Raw genomic sequence first — 13,585 nt, 5'->3', positions numbered from 1 at the left:
GCCCCGGTGGTAGCGGGGCAGGGGCGTGCGGAGGCGGGCGGCGGGCGGGAGCGGAGCGGCGGGGCCAAGCTGTGCGGGCGCTGATCAAATAAAACCGACCCCACAACCGAGCGCGGCTCCGGCACTGCGGGAGGGCGGGCACCGGAGCGGGAGGGTGCCCTCTGCCGGCAGAACAGCGGCAGGGCGGGAGGGGAGGGGCGTCTGCGTGACGACAGCTGTGACGCAGGCCGGGGGCGGGGTGCTGGCGGGCGCGGGAAGGGTGGGGGGGTGATGGCGCGCATCACGCTGGAGGACCTGGAGGGGCTGGGTGAGGAGGCCGGCGGTGGGGACGGGGACGACGAGGAGGAAGAGGAGGAGGAGGAGGAGCGGGAGCGGCTGTTCGCGCACTGGGAGGCCGTAGCCAGCACGCACCGAGTGACCCTGCCCCGAGGTGAGCGGGGGCCCTGCCGCGGGTGAGAGCGGCCTCGGGGCCGGCGGCACGTCCCGCGCCTGGCGCGGTGCGCCGCGGGGCTGTCCCCGTGCTCTCCAGCCCGGGCGAGCCGCGGCCCCTCTGTGCTTTGCCTTGCAGACATGGCGGGGCCGATCGTGCAGATGACCCGGCACGGCCAGGCTCGCGAGCCCGTGCCCTACGTTACCCTGCCGCGGCGGGAGGAGGTGAGGCCCGAGCCTGCCCGCAGCCGGGCCCGGCCCGCTGGGAGGCCGGTGCCGGTGCTGCCGCCAGCCTGGGCAGCAGCGGGAGCTGGAAGTGCCCAAGGCCAGGTTGGACGGGGCTTGGAGCAACCTGCTCTAGCGGAAGGTGTCCCTGCCCACGGCAGGGGCTTGGAACTGGATGAGCTTTAAGGTCTCCTCCAACCCAAAGCAGTCTGTGGCTCTATGAACTTTCCAGCCTTTACTTTAGAATCGGACTAGTCTTGCTGCTCTCGCATTTTCTCCTCGTTTATTCTCTGCTGAGGTGGACACATGCAAGACAGTGAATTTGCAGTTTGGAGTCTGCGCCCTGCCTTGTTCAAAACACCTCGTTGCATAGCTCTGAGCCCTGCTGGGTGTCTCTTTGTGCTAGTTACCTGGCTACCTGTTTAGCTAGAGGGTGCTCCTGTGAGGAGCTGTCAGACCTGAGCATGTGCTGGTGTTTGCCTCAGCTGCCAAGCCGAGCACGGTAGCTTCTGCTTGAAGACCTCCTGTTCTTGCTGGCTACGTTGCACAGCTCCTGTTATCCCTCACACAAAAGGGTGTTTCTGAGCCTTGCGCAATAGCTGTGAAGAAGCACTTGTCAGACTGGTTCACGTGTCTCTGCAGGCTTGGTTGGGCTAGCTACCAAGAAGACATTTGTCAACTGTCCCGTACACGAGGAGAGCTTAACCAGTTTCTTCTGGGCTGAGGTCCAGCACTCCTGCCTATAAAACACGCCTGAGCATGTGGGTTGTACAGCTCTGAGCTGGGGCTCCACCACACTCCCTCTTCCTCTGGCGTCTGGGTCTCAGGGACTTGGTCTGAGCTCTTCTCTACCTTTACCCCACAACTGTGGGGCCTGAAGATCTTCCATTGATGGTGACATCCTCTCTGTGCGTGAGGAAGGTTCTTGGAGTTTGACTGTGGGGCTGGGTGAGGAGATGGAAGCCACTTCCAGGCATTAGTGCTGAGGAGACTCTGGAGTTGGGGAGCTTAAGGACGTGTTCCCCAGGCTCAGGCAGGTCAGTTTTACTTGGTTGCTCCTCCCTCAGCCTTCAGTGCCACAAGCCCTCGGCCTTCTGGAGGCACCTGCAGAGCCTTGCTCTGTCAGTACTCGCCCAAATTCCCCAGCTCACATTGCAGGGACCCATTGCCACTGGTCTGTGTGAAGCATCTTTCTCTTGGTTAAGTCTCATCTTGTGGAGTGGTGGTGGTCAATGTAAGGATCAGTCCGTGGAAGGACTGGACTGCCTTGCTGGGCTGATGGGTTTATTCGCAGATGGTGTGGCAGGTGAGAGTCACAAAGAGTCTAGAAGTGACTGCTGGTTTCCTTGCTTTGGAAATGCTCTTGCTCTGCTTTGGTTGGTGAGACAATAACAGGCATGGCCCCATCTATGGGGTGAAGACTGGCTTGCCTGCAGTAGTCTGGCACTATTCTTGGCACCCCTGATGCACATGAGCAGCCCAGGTGCCTTCCTTATGCCTCTGGTTTGGCTTTCTGAGCAGAGACCTGCTTCGGGTGGAAGCAGAGGGAGGCTGCGGACGGTCACAGCTTCCTGGCTTGGTCCCTCCCTGCACAGCTGTGGAGCACAGAGGTTTGGACAGGAGCCCTGTGGAAGAAGGTTGCCTCGTGACCACTTTAATCTGGCTGAAGAACAAGCTGAGAGCAGGAAGATGGGTGCTGACTACACCTTCCCAGCCCCTCTTTATACAGTTCTGTGGTTATAACCATGGCATGAGCTGAACTATAGCAGATCCAGATGCAATTTTCCCCACTCCCCCTGCCCTGCTTCTGTGTTGGATTCATCCCGAAGACTGGGTGTCTCTGCTGGTTGGAGAGATTCTCTGCTGAGAATGCACAAAGCTGTCCCCTCTGCACCAGCTGGATTCATGCCTCTTTCTCCTGTCGCTTCTTGGTGTGGGAGGAGGATCTGAGACGAGTTTTGTTCCAACCTTCACAGTTCTTCTGGGTGCTAGAGCTCTTCTGCCAGGCTTTCCATGCTACTGGGCAGGAAGCTTTATGCTTCTTGTCCTCTGCCCACACCATGCTCCAGGAAAACAGCGCTGTACCTGAGGATAATGTCAACCCCACTGGAGGCCTTTGAGTGCCTGGGCTCAGGAAAATCCTTGTGAGTAGGCAGGACAGTGACTGGAGAGGAGCGGAAAGTCCTGTGCCCCTTGCTGAAGATGTGCTTCGTTCCTTGTGCATGCCAGGAGCCTCCAAGCCTCCCTGCATCCTGCCCCCTGTCTGTGCTTTTCCTTTCACTGACTTCTGCCCCGTGCTGTGAAGTGTCCTTGTCTGAGGTGTGTGTAGTGCCGGTTCCCCTCACTTTCTCCTGCCTCCCCTGCCAATCACTGCCTAGCAGGGGACTCATTTTGGCAGGGTCCCGTCTTCCCACTTCCTGCCTGTCAGTGTTGGTTCTTGCTCCCACGTGCTGCAGTGTTGTCAGTGCACTTAACTCTGACTTGGCTTGTCTGTGGCCTGTTTCAGTGCGAGGAAGCAGCCTACGAGGAGCGGCGGTACCCAGCTGGGAAGTGGGCCTGTGTCACCAAGGGGGAGCCCTTGTATGAGCAGAGCATCTCCATGAGCTTCATGAAGCTCATGCGCTACATCTGCAAGGAGAACTCTGTAGGTGTGTGTAGGCAGCGGCTGGAGGGGACTGGCAGGCTGCACAAAGGAGGGCTGCTGCCATTGACACAGCCATCTCACTGTGCCCGCTGCCTTCCTGCCTCCTTCCAGGCTGCTATCTGGGCATGACAGTCCCAGTGCTCAACGAAATCCACCTGACCAAGGAAGGGACCGAGTTGGAGCGTGAGGTTGTAACTGCCTATTATATCCCGGGAGAGTTCCAGCAAAACCCCCCTGTTCCCATGGACCCTGAAATCCACATCACCGAGAGGGCACCACTCCGGGTTATAACCAGGTGACCCCGCAACAGAGGTGCTTTCTCAGCTCAGCAGAGGTGTATGAACTCCCTGCGGGGTTGCTGTGGTTCCTTGGGCAGAGGGATGGGGTGCCCTGACTGAGGGAAGGGGGAATGTGCTAGGTCTGTTGCTTATGCCACTCCCTTTGCTGCAGGGTTTTCTATGGGATGACCACTGAGGAGACGATTCTGCGAGAGATCAGCCTTTTCTGGGAGCTCCTGGGCTCCACAGACGCTGTGCTCCAGGAAACCTACATCGTGGCTGCTTATGAAAACCCCAGCATCCCCCAGCGCCGCAACGAGATCTGGTTCATCTGCCGAGCAGAGTGAGTCCCATCTGTGACTGCAAACCGTCCTGCAACTAGGACCTGGTGTAGATGGCAGTTCTGATCCAAAGGAGGCGAATGCACATCCTGACCCACCATTCACCCACGAAAGGACAGACTGTGGGCTGGGTTTGTACTCTGCCCTGCAAGGGCCCAGCCAGGGGAAATCTTGCCTGGTCTGCACTTCTGCCCCACAGGGGCCAGCTGAGGCTGGAGCTGGCACCAGGGAGAGCTTCTGCAGCAGGCTCCTGGTGGGAAGTGTGTGGTGAGGGCTCACGTGAGGCAGTAACCGTGTGGGCTTGTGCAATGCGCTAGCCTGACCTGGGCTTCTCTCAGCTCTGAGCTGTGCTTGCAGAGCTGTGCCAGGCACGCCAGTGGGGCTTGTGCTTGACAAAGTCACAAGCTGGTGGTGTCTAGAAGGCAAATGAATGTATGAGGTGTGGGCTCTGTCTGGGCTCTGGCCTGCTTCCTGTGAGAATGGCTGCCTGTCCTGGACAGAGCCACTGAAATGCTGCTCAGGGACTGTGGGGTTTAAAGGGGGAAAAGACTTGCCACAAGCGAGATGTGGATCCTGAATGTTTCCTGCTGGGATGGCTCTCTGTGTGCTGTTGGGTGCCTCCCTGGCTGTCACTCACCATCCCGCAGCCAGGACTGGGGTGCTGGCAGCCTTTGTCCATCAGATGTGGGTGCTGTTCTGCGGGCCTGCTGCGAGCTGAGAGGGACGGGTTCTGGCAGCAGCAGCAGCAGCGGCACCACCGTGTGTTATGTGTCGTGTTGTGCATTGATCAGCAAGTTTCACATCCACGAACACTGTCGTGCTCTCCTGGGGGAAGCTGGCAGTGCCAACAGTAAATAAACCCAGCTCAAACCACTGCAGTTGCAGGTCACTGATGGTGCGGGTGGGGGCTGCCCGGGTTGGCTTGGAAAGAGCTTTGCTCTCTCCCTCCTCAAGATGCTCCAGGCTGCAAAGCTGTGGCTAATTAGAAGCCAGCTAATTAGCTGTGGCTCTGATGTTTGCCCTGGTTATGGTCTCATGTTCAGCCTGGCACAGCCGCTGTGTTGATGCACAGGTTGCTTTCATGGCTGCTACAACCAACTGAGGCCACACTCTGCTGCAGGTAAGGTGGTTTTCTGTTGGATGGGGTCTGCTCTATCCTCGTTTTCCCCCTCTGCAAAAGAGTTGGCTCCTTTGTATTGCACATGGGCACACAGTCTCGGGGCTGAGAATTCCAGTGTGTCTGCACATCGTGCTGGTTGGCTGCAGGAACTGGTGCACTTCTTCATGGGTGTGCTGAACTGGCTCAGTGTGCAGGGACTTACGGCTGCTCCTGACCAGTTGCCAGAGTTTCCTTCTGCTCTAGGTGTGCTCTATGCCTCATGTCCTGCTGCTGCTCAAAGTAAAGGTGGAAGTAAAACTCACTTTCTAGAGCTCGCTGAATAGGCTACCACATCCTCTGAGGCTGCTCAGTCCCCAACCACAACCAGAACAGCTTTCGGTGACAGGAAGCGGTGGCTTCTCTATGAGAGGGGTCTGGTCTGTGGCTACTTTGTGGTGCCCCAGGTCTTGCTGGGGGTGGGAATTGGCTCCTGACTGGCACAGCCACACTGTGCTTTGATCCTGTGCCATGGGCTGTGCTGAGCAAAGGCTTCAGCATCCTTTGTGCTGGGTCCAGCAGCACTTCTAGGGATGCTGCAGGGTGCGTGATGGTCGGTCTTCCACGCAGCACCAAAAGCAGCCACTGTTTTGGAGGCTCAGCAAACCGGCTGGAAAGCTGCTGTTTGGAGCTGCCACTGCTGGAGCCAGTGGCCCCGGGCTGCTGCAGGCTGCATGGGAGGCATTTGGCAGGGCAGGGAGGCCTCCAGCCTGTAGCCAGGCCAGTCACACTGCCGCAACCCGGCTTCGGGTGGTGTGGAGGAGCAGCGCGGGGCACGCGATGCAGTTGGGACTGTGCGTCCAGCCTTCTGCCGTCAGCAGGGCGCAGAGCTCCTGCCTCCCGGTGTCCCTGCGCTTCCCCAGGGCTCTGAAGAGACCGGGGCGTTTCAACCACCGGTTTGAGGGGCAGCCCGGCTGCGAGGAGCCCCTCGGCGTGAGCTCTGTTGCCCCCTCGCTGCTCTGGACACCCCGTTTGGGACTGGCTGCGGGCAGCAGCATTCGGTGCTCCGCGAGCGCGGGTCCCACCCCGGTCACCGCGGGGCTCCCAGCGCAACCCTCCCATCCCTGCCCGCCGCTCGAGGCGGGCGCTCGACCGAGGGGCCCCGCCCGGCTTCCGGTGCCCGCCCCACCCCCGGAAGCCCCCCCCGGTGGCGGCAGGCAGGGCGGCGGCGGCGGCGGCATGGCCACGGGCCGGGGCGCGCACTGACCGGCGCTGCGGGGAGCGGTGCGGAGGATGGCGGCGGTGCGGGCGCTGCTGCTGCTGGGTGAGTGCGGGCCGGGCTCGCAGCGTCCCCCGACGTGAGGATGCGGGTCCTGATGCCCGCCCCCCCCCTCTCAACAACGGGCCCGCTGTGAGGCTCCGCGACCGCCGCGATACCCCCGGTGGTCCGGTCCCCTGCTTCCCCGCCCTCCGCGTTCCCGTGCTGCCGGTGATGCTGGGGCGTCCCGTGAGGTTGCTCCGTGATCCCGGCTGTGCGGGGCAGGCGCGGTGCGGGCCCCGCCGCTGCGACCCCCGAGGGGGAGGGCGGCCCCGCCGCGCTGGGAGCCTCCGGAGCGCCTCGCCCCGGGTCCTCCTTCCCTGCCCGGCGTGCGCCGGCTCGCCCTGCCCGCCCGGGGTGCTCGGAGGAGCTGGATGCAAATGCGCCAGACATCGGCTGTCTGCGAGACGGCGAACGGGAGCTGGCGGAGCCCCGGGGAGGCGGCTCCGGGAGCCCCCTGGCTGGGCTCGGCCGCGGGCCGTGGGGGCTGGCCCAGGAGGGCCGGTTGTGCGCTGCAGCGGGTGGGTTTTCCCCATGAGCAGGTCAGAGCGCCGAGATAAACCAGCGGGTCCCAGCCGCCGAGGGGTTTTGTCCCTTGCTGAGCGCATCCGGAGGAGCCACCCCCCTCCTCCATGTAGGGAGCCACCCGGCTGCCCTGCTTGTCCCCAGCTCCTTGTTGCTGGCACATGTGGGTACCCAGTTGATGGATATGGCTGTTGCTTTTCATGGCATTTAACTCCAGCCGTAAGCCCCAAACCCGCCTTCCCTTGAAGTGCTCTATGGTGTTTCTCCCTGCTGGCCTCCATTTTCCCTGCCTGAGGAGCCTGGGCTTTCCAGCCTGGCTTTGAAGACTCCCATAGCAGCCCCCTGCCCCGTCCCCGTGTTTCTCACCCTGTTGGTTGGAAACCCTGCAGACGGAGCCCTGCACATTGCCAGTACCTGCTTGTGGTCCCTTCTGTGTCCCTGTGCACAGCTGCACAGTTTGCTTTGCAGTTTCTGCTGAGAAATGAAGAGTAACCAGGGAGGACGCTGCCGCTAAGGAAAGCTCTCCAGGGAGACCTTACTGCAGGCTTTCAGTACTTAAAAGGGGCCTATGAGAAAGATAGGGAGAGACATTTAGCAGGGCCAGTTGTGATAGTGCAGGGGGTGATGGTTTTAAACTAAGAGGGGAGATTCAGGCTAGACGTGAGGAAGAAGGTTTTTACAATGTGGGTGGTAAAACACTGGCACAGGTTGCCCAGAGAGGTGGTGGATGCACCATCCCTGGAGGCGTTCAAGGCCAGGCTGGATTCGGTTCTGAGCAATCTGATCTAGTTGAAGATGTCCCTGCTTATCGCAGGGGGGGTGGATTAGATGACCTTTGAAGTCCCTTCCTGAGCTATTCTATGGCAGGTATTTGTAACGCTGCTGCTCTTAGTGTGTCTGGAGCTGTGGTGAGCTGCTAGGCTGCAAGAAATGTCCAGTTTACAACTGATTTAGCACGGAAAGCAGCACTTATTTAGATGAGCACCATAACTGCTGATTGCCTTGGCAGCCTTCTGGGAAGAGTGTTTGTGGAGGGGGAGTGCATGCTTCGATTTACCTCTCGCTTGGAGCCCTGTGGATCTGCTACAGCATTCTCCGACCTGACAGTGTGCTGCTACCAGCCTGCCTGTGAGGGCCATCCACTGCCGGTCCTGCCTGTGTGCTCCCTTCTGCAGCTCCTGCCATGTCTGTGCTGCCCCAAGCACTTTCTCCCCCGCTCATTTCTCTTGCTCAGCAGGACCACGTCCCATAGCACCGGGAGGGATGTGCTGCCATCCAGCTCATGGGCACCGTGAAAAACCTCTGATGCCAGCAGCGTGGCCCACAAGTGCACTTCGGTGTCGAGGTTTTACGGACTAGCAGTAGGTTTGTGGGTTGCAGCGCAGCATCTCCCTTTGCCTATGGATGCTGTTTGGAGCAAGGGCTGGTGAAGTGTGGGTTGTCCGTGACTCACGTGACTCCTCTCTGTGATCTTCCTTTGCCACGTATGTGCTCCAGGAGTGCACAGTGCCTGGGCTGCTGGTCCCTGTTCCTCCATTTCCGTTCCTCGGGGAAGCTGTGATCTCTACAATGACACTGCAGTGTGCCAGATGTGTGCTGGCTTCGGCTGGAGCATGTGGTTGAAACGCGAGCAGGAGAAATATTTGCTGAGTCAACTTTTCTTTAAAGCTAAAAAGAAAAAAGAGCCCCAAAAGGTCTGTTTTGTTCTGGAAGTTCCTCCGTGTGCTGTGTGGAGCTCTGTGTTTCTGCGTGGCAGTGCCTGTCTTGTGCTCTCTAGCAAGCCTGTTCCTAAGGAAGAAAATCTCTGGAAACGGGAATGATCAGATAGGAGCTGAGGATTTCTCTTGGGATTAAAGGGTCCCAAATATATTTCCAGTGGTACAACATGGGTGACTTTAGTTCTGTGAGCTGAAGCTGCCATCTGTTTTCAGTGGCTCCAAGTCCTCTGCAGCCAGACCAAGTACTGTGATAGCTGATCTGAGTAAGCAGCCCCTCAGCAGCAGCTGAGCTGTGCTGCTCAGCACGTTTCTGGGCTGTTTGGGGGCAAAGTGGTGACAAGCCAATACCATTCTTCTCTTACAAAGCATGTTGATCCCCCTTGGACTTGGCTGTGCTCAGGCAGTGCTCCATGCAGGCTGTAACCCCAACATGGCATGAGCTTCAAAGGCATGGTGACTCCATCAGGGCATTAGGCAGTTATTTGTCTGCACATTGGGTCCTAGACCACGGAGAGCTGGCACCAGCCAGAGGGTTGTCACGTTCTGCATCCTTTGAAGATGTCCTCTGATCTTGTAATTGATCTAGAGTGAGTCCATTTCTAAAGACAGATGGGCAGATGTTTAAACTGCAGCAAGCACTGTATTTAGCAGCACGCTGGGTGATGAATGCTCTTGCTGATGGGAGTGCATTTCCTCCCCATCTGCTCAAGTTCTCTTGCTCAGGAGAGCTGGGTGGATGGCACCATATGCTGCGTGTTGCTCAGATGGACGAGTCTCACTCTATCTGACCAAAGGCTGGTCCGTGTTGCACCCAAGCAGATAGGCATACATGTCCTAGGGTTCAGGTTGTGCTTTCTCCAAAAGACATGGAACCCAGGGGGAGCAAAGGGAAGAAGGTAGGAAGAGAGCAGGCAAGAGTGCAAGGGCCAGTTGGGCCGTAAGCAGTAAGGCACTTGAAAAAGCTGTGAGAGCCTGGTTACAGGTATTTACTGGGGGAACTTCACACCAATATTTTTCTTCCCTTCATTGCCGTTCATCTGCTATTTGAGCTGCAAAGATCAAAGCTGTCTTCCAGCAAGCACACATGGACTTGAGTAAATAGCTGGACCTACACCTCTCTCCCAGTGAATAAACACTCTTTCCTCTCTGAACATTTCCAAGCGTACCTCTCGGGCCTGGAATGCGGAATATTTCACGTTAGCAGTGGGTGTTTCCACGGCTTTCGATATTTGGGAACTCGGAACAAATGCTTATTTAGCAGCGGACAGACCCGCGTACAAACGTGCTCTTTGTGAAGGCAGTTGCTGCTGCAGGGTTTGCAGGGCAATTCCCCTGAGATTGGAGGACATGCAATTGTTTGTCCAGACCCCAAGGAAACAGGTCTCCTTCTGCTAGCGTGAGTCTCATGGGCTGGGACAGGGAGCTCTTTGGAGGCCTGGAGGGCAGCGACACTGACAAGAAGCTTGGCAGATGCACAGGAGCCTTCTCCTTTATAAGGATTTAAGTTGCCCGGGCTGTTGGCGTTGGGGTTGGGGATGCTGTAGAGAAGCTGTGAGCTAGCAGAGTGTGTTTTGCTGTGTAAGCGGAAGAGGCAGCTGTACCCATTCATCTACACCTTTGGCATGGGAGTACCTCCTGGAGAAGGCTGGTCATGCTCAGGGTGGGAGGAAGGCAAGTGTAGTGTCATTTACCTTTATGAGAAATCAGCTATGTCTTGGGGAAGAGGAGAGAGATGATGACTTGACAATTGGAAATGTGTTGGTTCGGAGGCATCTATGTGCGTTGCAGCATGGCAGAGGTGCGATGCTGGGTGGCCTGTTTCCACATCCCGCTCCTTGCCTGGACGATGTTGGGAGGCGGCATCAAGCAGTTGGGAGCTGCTTGTAAATGCCTCTGGTGTGTTAGACAAGCAGATGTTACGTTGCACAGTGGGGTTAAAGGGCTGTGCTGTGAACGCAGCGTATGTTCTGTGCAGGTTGCATGGAAGAAGCATCCCACTGATAGGCATGGAAGGATTTGTTTTCTGAGAGAGACCTGACAGGGAGCAGGTAGGCATGGTGGAGGTTTTGGGGCTTTTCAGGTAGCTGCCTGCTGGAGCAGGGGCTGTTGTTTGGGCTTCCTTGTGGTTGGGAGGCTTTGCATATGGTTCACATCATGTTCCTGATGTCCTTGTGAGCTTTCAGCAGTCCAGGTACGTTGTGCATCTTTTGGCTTTTAGGGAGGCTGTTCAGAGGGACTGTGGGTAAGGTGGGGGACCCTGGGGTCCTGTAGAAGCTGTTTGCTCACATCCTAGTGCCAAAGCTATCTAATCACAGCATAAGAACAAGCAAGTGGTGCTTTGGTTGTGGAGGACATGGCCTGGGCAGGGTCATGCGCTTCCACCCTCTCCATCCTACCCAGCCCGGTAGGATCTGCTGTGCCACTTGTGTTCGTGAGCTGTCAGCTCTCTATTTGTCCGCCCCATCTGTGGCAGGGGATCTGCTCCAGGGGCTGCTTTCCTGCACTGCTGTTGGGTGCTGTGTGAGGGAGCAGTGTCCCATCACCTCTCAAGTCACACAGTGCCTGCAAATCCACCTCTCATCGCTGTTTGGTTTAGACTGGGCAGCTGGTGTCCCTAAACAGAAACAGCCCAGACTGAAGTATCTTCCTTTCACTCTTCCTGTGCCTTCTGAACGTATCACCGTGCAGGCAGTAGGAAGAGAGTCTTGCAAGGCATATCTTAATATGGATGTGGGTTGGTTCGGGAACTAAACCAGAGTGCAGCAGAAGCTTTGCAGGAGGCTCATGAGTGTCTCCGTTCTCAAGGAGTGGAGCACTGGGGGAAGAGTTGTCTGGGATGTCTTCTGGATGTTCTCCATGGGAGATAGACACAGGCTAGCTGTAGTGAATGAAGCTTGAGGCCCTGGCACAGAGTGCCCAGAGAAGCTGTGGCTGCCCCATCCCTGGCAGTGTTCAAGGCCAGGTTGGATGGGGCTTGGAGCAACCTGCTCTAGTGGAAGGTGTCCTTGCCTGTAGCTGGGCCTTGGAACTGGATGAGCTTTGAGGTCCCTTCCAACCCAAACCAGTCTGGGATTCCATGGGCTCTTGAGGTTGGAAGCTCATTCAGTGCCATAAGCAGCTGCAGCTCTCTGGGTCAGGGAGGTGTGTCTGTGAGTCTGGTGCTGCTTGAATTCAACTTGAATTAATTGAACTTGAATGAAGTCCTGTCCAGAGGTTTGTCCAATGTTTCCTCTTGCTTCTACCTGCTTTGGCACGCTGCAGCACGGTGAGGATGAACCCAGGGACTCCATTTCAGGTCATTCCTTTGTTCTGGGGAAATAATTGGCAGCAAGCACTGTTTTCCTGTGTTTACGGGTGTCTCCTTTTAATCTGTGCAGCCCCTGCCGAGTAGCTGTGGAAGATCCTCAAGCCAAACACAAGTCGCCTTTGTTTCAAAGCATCAATTTGTGTTGGCAGCCAGGTTTGCAGCGCATGTGCTTTTCATTGACTGCTGCTCCAGCTCCGTTCCTTGCTCTTGCCAGCTTTTTTTTCGCTTTTTTTTTCTTTTTTTCTTTTTTTTTAAATTTAATACAAAAATGTTTTTCCTGAGCTTAAAAGGCTGTGCCCTACAGTACTGCTAGTCTTAATTTAAGCCTTGCCTTTTTCGGGGCAGCAGTCTCTGTCTGTGCACAGAGCAGACAGCTTTCCTCTCCTGCGAGAGGTAACTAATACGTGCTGTCTGATCAGTACAGAGAGAGGCGAGGGGACCTCAGAGTGGTTTGCAAGCTTCTGAAGGCTTGCTCTGTGTGCCTGGCGTGAGGGCTCTCAGTGTGTTGGCCCGAGCCTGCTTGTCTAAGATAAGCACTTTGGGAAAGGCTGATGGGTAGGTGCTTTAGTTGATGCTCTTTGCAGGCTGGTACTGTGGGGGATTGCTCCTTTGACTTGGTCAGCTTCCAAAAGTCTATCCTCTGTTCTGATTTTGATCCTTGGAAGTTGTTGTGCAGGGATTTATCTTGAGAATGCGTTTTAATCTTTAAATAGTAGTTGGCATGCAGGTGAGGCCCGGGTCACTGCTTATAACCCTCCTGTTGATAGCAGGAAGATGGATGCTGAGGTGCCCAGGTGCCCCAGGGAGCAGAAATGAAAACCAGCCAGATCCAGCCACAGGAGAATCCAGACTGGGGCTTGCGAGGGTGGAACACGGCAGGGATGAGTGCTCATGAGCTCCCCTTGCACAGTGGGTGCACACAAATTGTGCGTCTTGGGGAGGAGGCATAGCTGATTTTAGCTGGTGATTCCTTGTGTGAGATGGAGCTTGTCGGTGGGATACCAATGGCCTGCTTTCTCCCTGTCAAGTGAAGCTCTGGTTTGAATGGAGCAGGCAGGAGGTTTGGCTGTTGTGGGACTGGAGTGTGCGCAAGACTGCTGAATGTGTGTGAGTTGAATCCGTCACTGTCAGATGGTCTGGACCTCTGTGAGGTTGGGATGTCTGGGATCGGTGTTGGTGTTGTGCAGGATGATGAATGGGGAAAACCGATGTGAACAGACTCCTGTTCGGAAAGTGGGGTGACGCATTTGATGCTGCAGCCTGGGAGAAAGTGATGACACACGTGGGGCTGCTTTGGGCACTGGGAGCTGGTGCAGGGAGGGAATGAGGGTCAGTGAGTATTACAACTCGTATTTCAGTCCCTGGTTGACATCTGTTCAATTCCTAGGTGACTTCTGTCCTGGAGGACAGCAGTGTCCGTGAGTGCTCTGCACCCGGACCTCAGTGCTCACAAGAGGTATTTGTGCTCAGGGAAGCTCTGAGGTGACATGTGTTGTAACTTTTCCTCTCCTGCAGTGCTCTTAGGAGATGAGTTTTGTCCCAGCATCAGGGGTTAATGCCTGGGTGCAGTTCAGGCCACCCTGAGAAGCAGCCAAGACAGCACTGTACTGCTGTTGATATACAGGCACACAAGTGAGGCGGCTCCATCCTCTGTCCCCAGAGCCATGGCATGGGGAGGTCAAGCCCAATTCTGAATGCAAACGG

At 56.7% G+C, this 13,585-nt stretch overlaps 2 protein-coding genes across 3 annotated transcripts in view; both read left to right on the top strand.

Annotated features, from left to right (window-relative positions):
- The first annotated feature begins 255 nt into the window (after positions 1–255).
- LOC134157110 (heme-binding protein 1-like) lies at positions 256–4,791 on the top strand. 2 transcript variants are annotated; one of them, XM_062605700.1, is made up of 5 exons: positions 256–430; positions 569–654; positions 3,161–3,302; positions 3,410–3,593; positions 3,749–4,791. In XM_062605700.1, the coding sequence occupies exons 1-5, from the start codon at positions 271–273 to the stop codon at positions 3,921–3,923; spliced, it is 747 nt and encodes a 248-aa protein (XP_062461684.1). In that variant the 5' UTR covers positions 256–270; the 3' UTR covers positions 3,924–4,791. The 2 variants fall into 2 exon arrangements, with proteins under 2 accessions (XP_062461684.1, XP_062461685.1); XM_062605701.1 differs by lacking the exons at positions 256–430; positions 569–654 and adding an exon at positions 949–2,973.
- A 1,433-nt stretch (positions 4,792–6,224) lies between these two features.
- PTK7 (protein tyrosine kinase 7 (inactive)) overlaps positions 6,225–13,585 on the top strand; it is a 36,785-nt gene continuing 29,424 nt past the window's right edge. Inside the window, exon 1 of the mRNA XM_062605997.1 lies at positions 6,225–6,337. Coding sequence (XP_062461981.1) covers positions 6,307–6,337 — 31 coding nt within the window. The 5' untranslated portion in view covers positions 6,225–6,306. The remainder of the gene's footprint in view (positions 6,338–13,585) is intronic.

Source organism: Pezoporus occidentalis, unplaced genomic scaffold (assembly GCF_034315485.1).
Source record: "Pezoporus occidentalis ecotype Australia unplaced genomic scaffold, CSIRO_AGI_Poc_V1 ctg93, whole genome shotgun sequence".
In the NCBI taxonomy this organism is placed as follows: domain Eukaryota; kingdom Metazoa; phylum Chordata; class Aves; order Psittaciformes; family Psittacidae; genus Pezoporus; species Pezoporus occidentalis.
This window is presented reverse-complemented; position numbering and strand designations above follow the sequence as displayed.

Bases quoted from the DNA above. Each gene is read 5' to 3' on its own strand.
- LOC134157110 (XM_062605700.1), top strand. From the start codon at position 271: ATGGCGCGCATCACGCTGGAGGACCTGGAGGGGCTGGGTGAGGAGGCC. The intron at 3,303-3,409 runs GTGTGTGTAGGC...GCCTCCTTCCAG, and splicing joins CTGCAAGGAGAACTCTGTAG to GCTGCTATCTGGGCATGACA. The intron at 3,594-3,748 runs GTGACCCCGCAA...CCTTTGCTGCAG, and splicing joins CCACTCCGGGTTATAACCAG to GGTTTTCTATGGGATGACCA.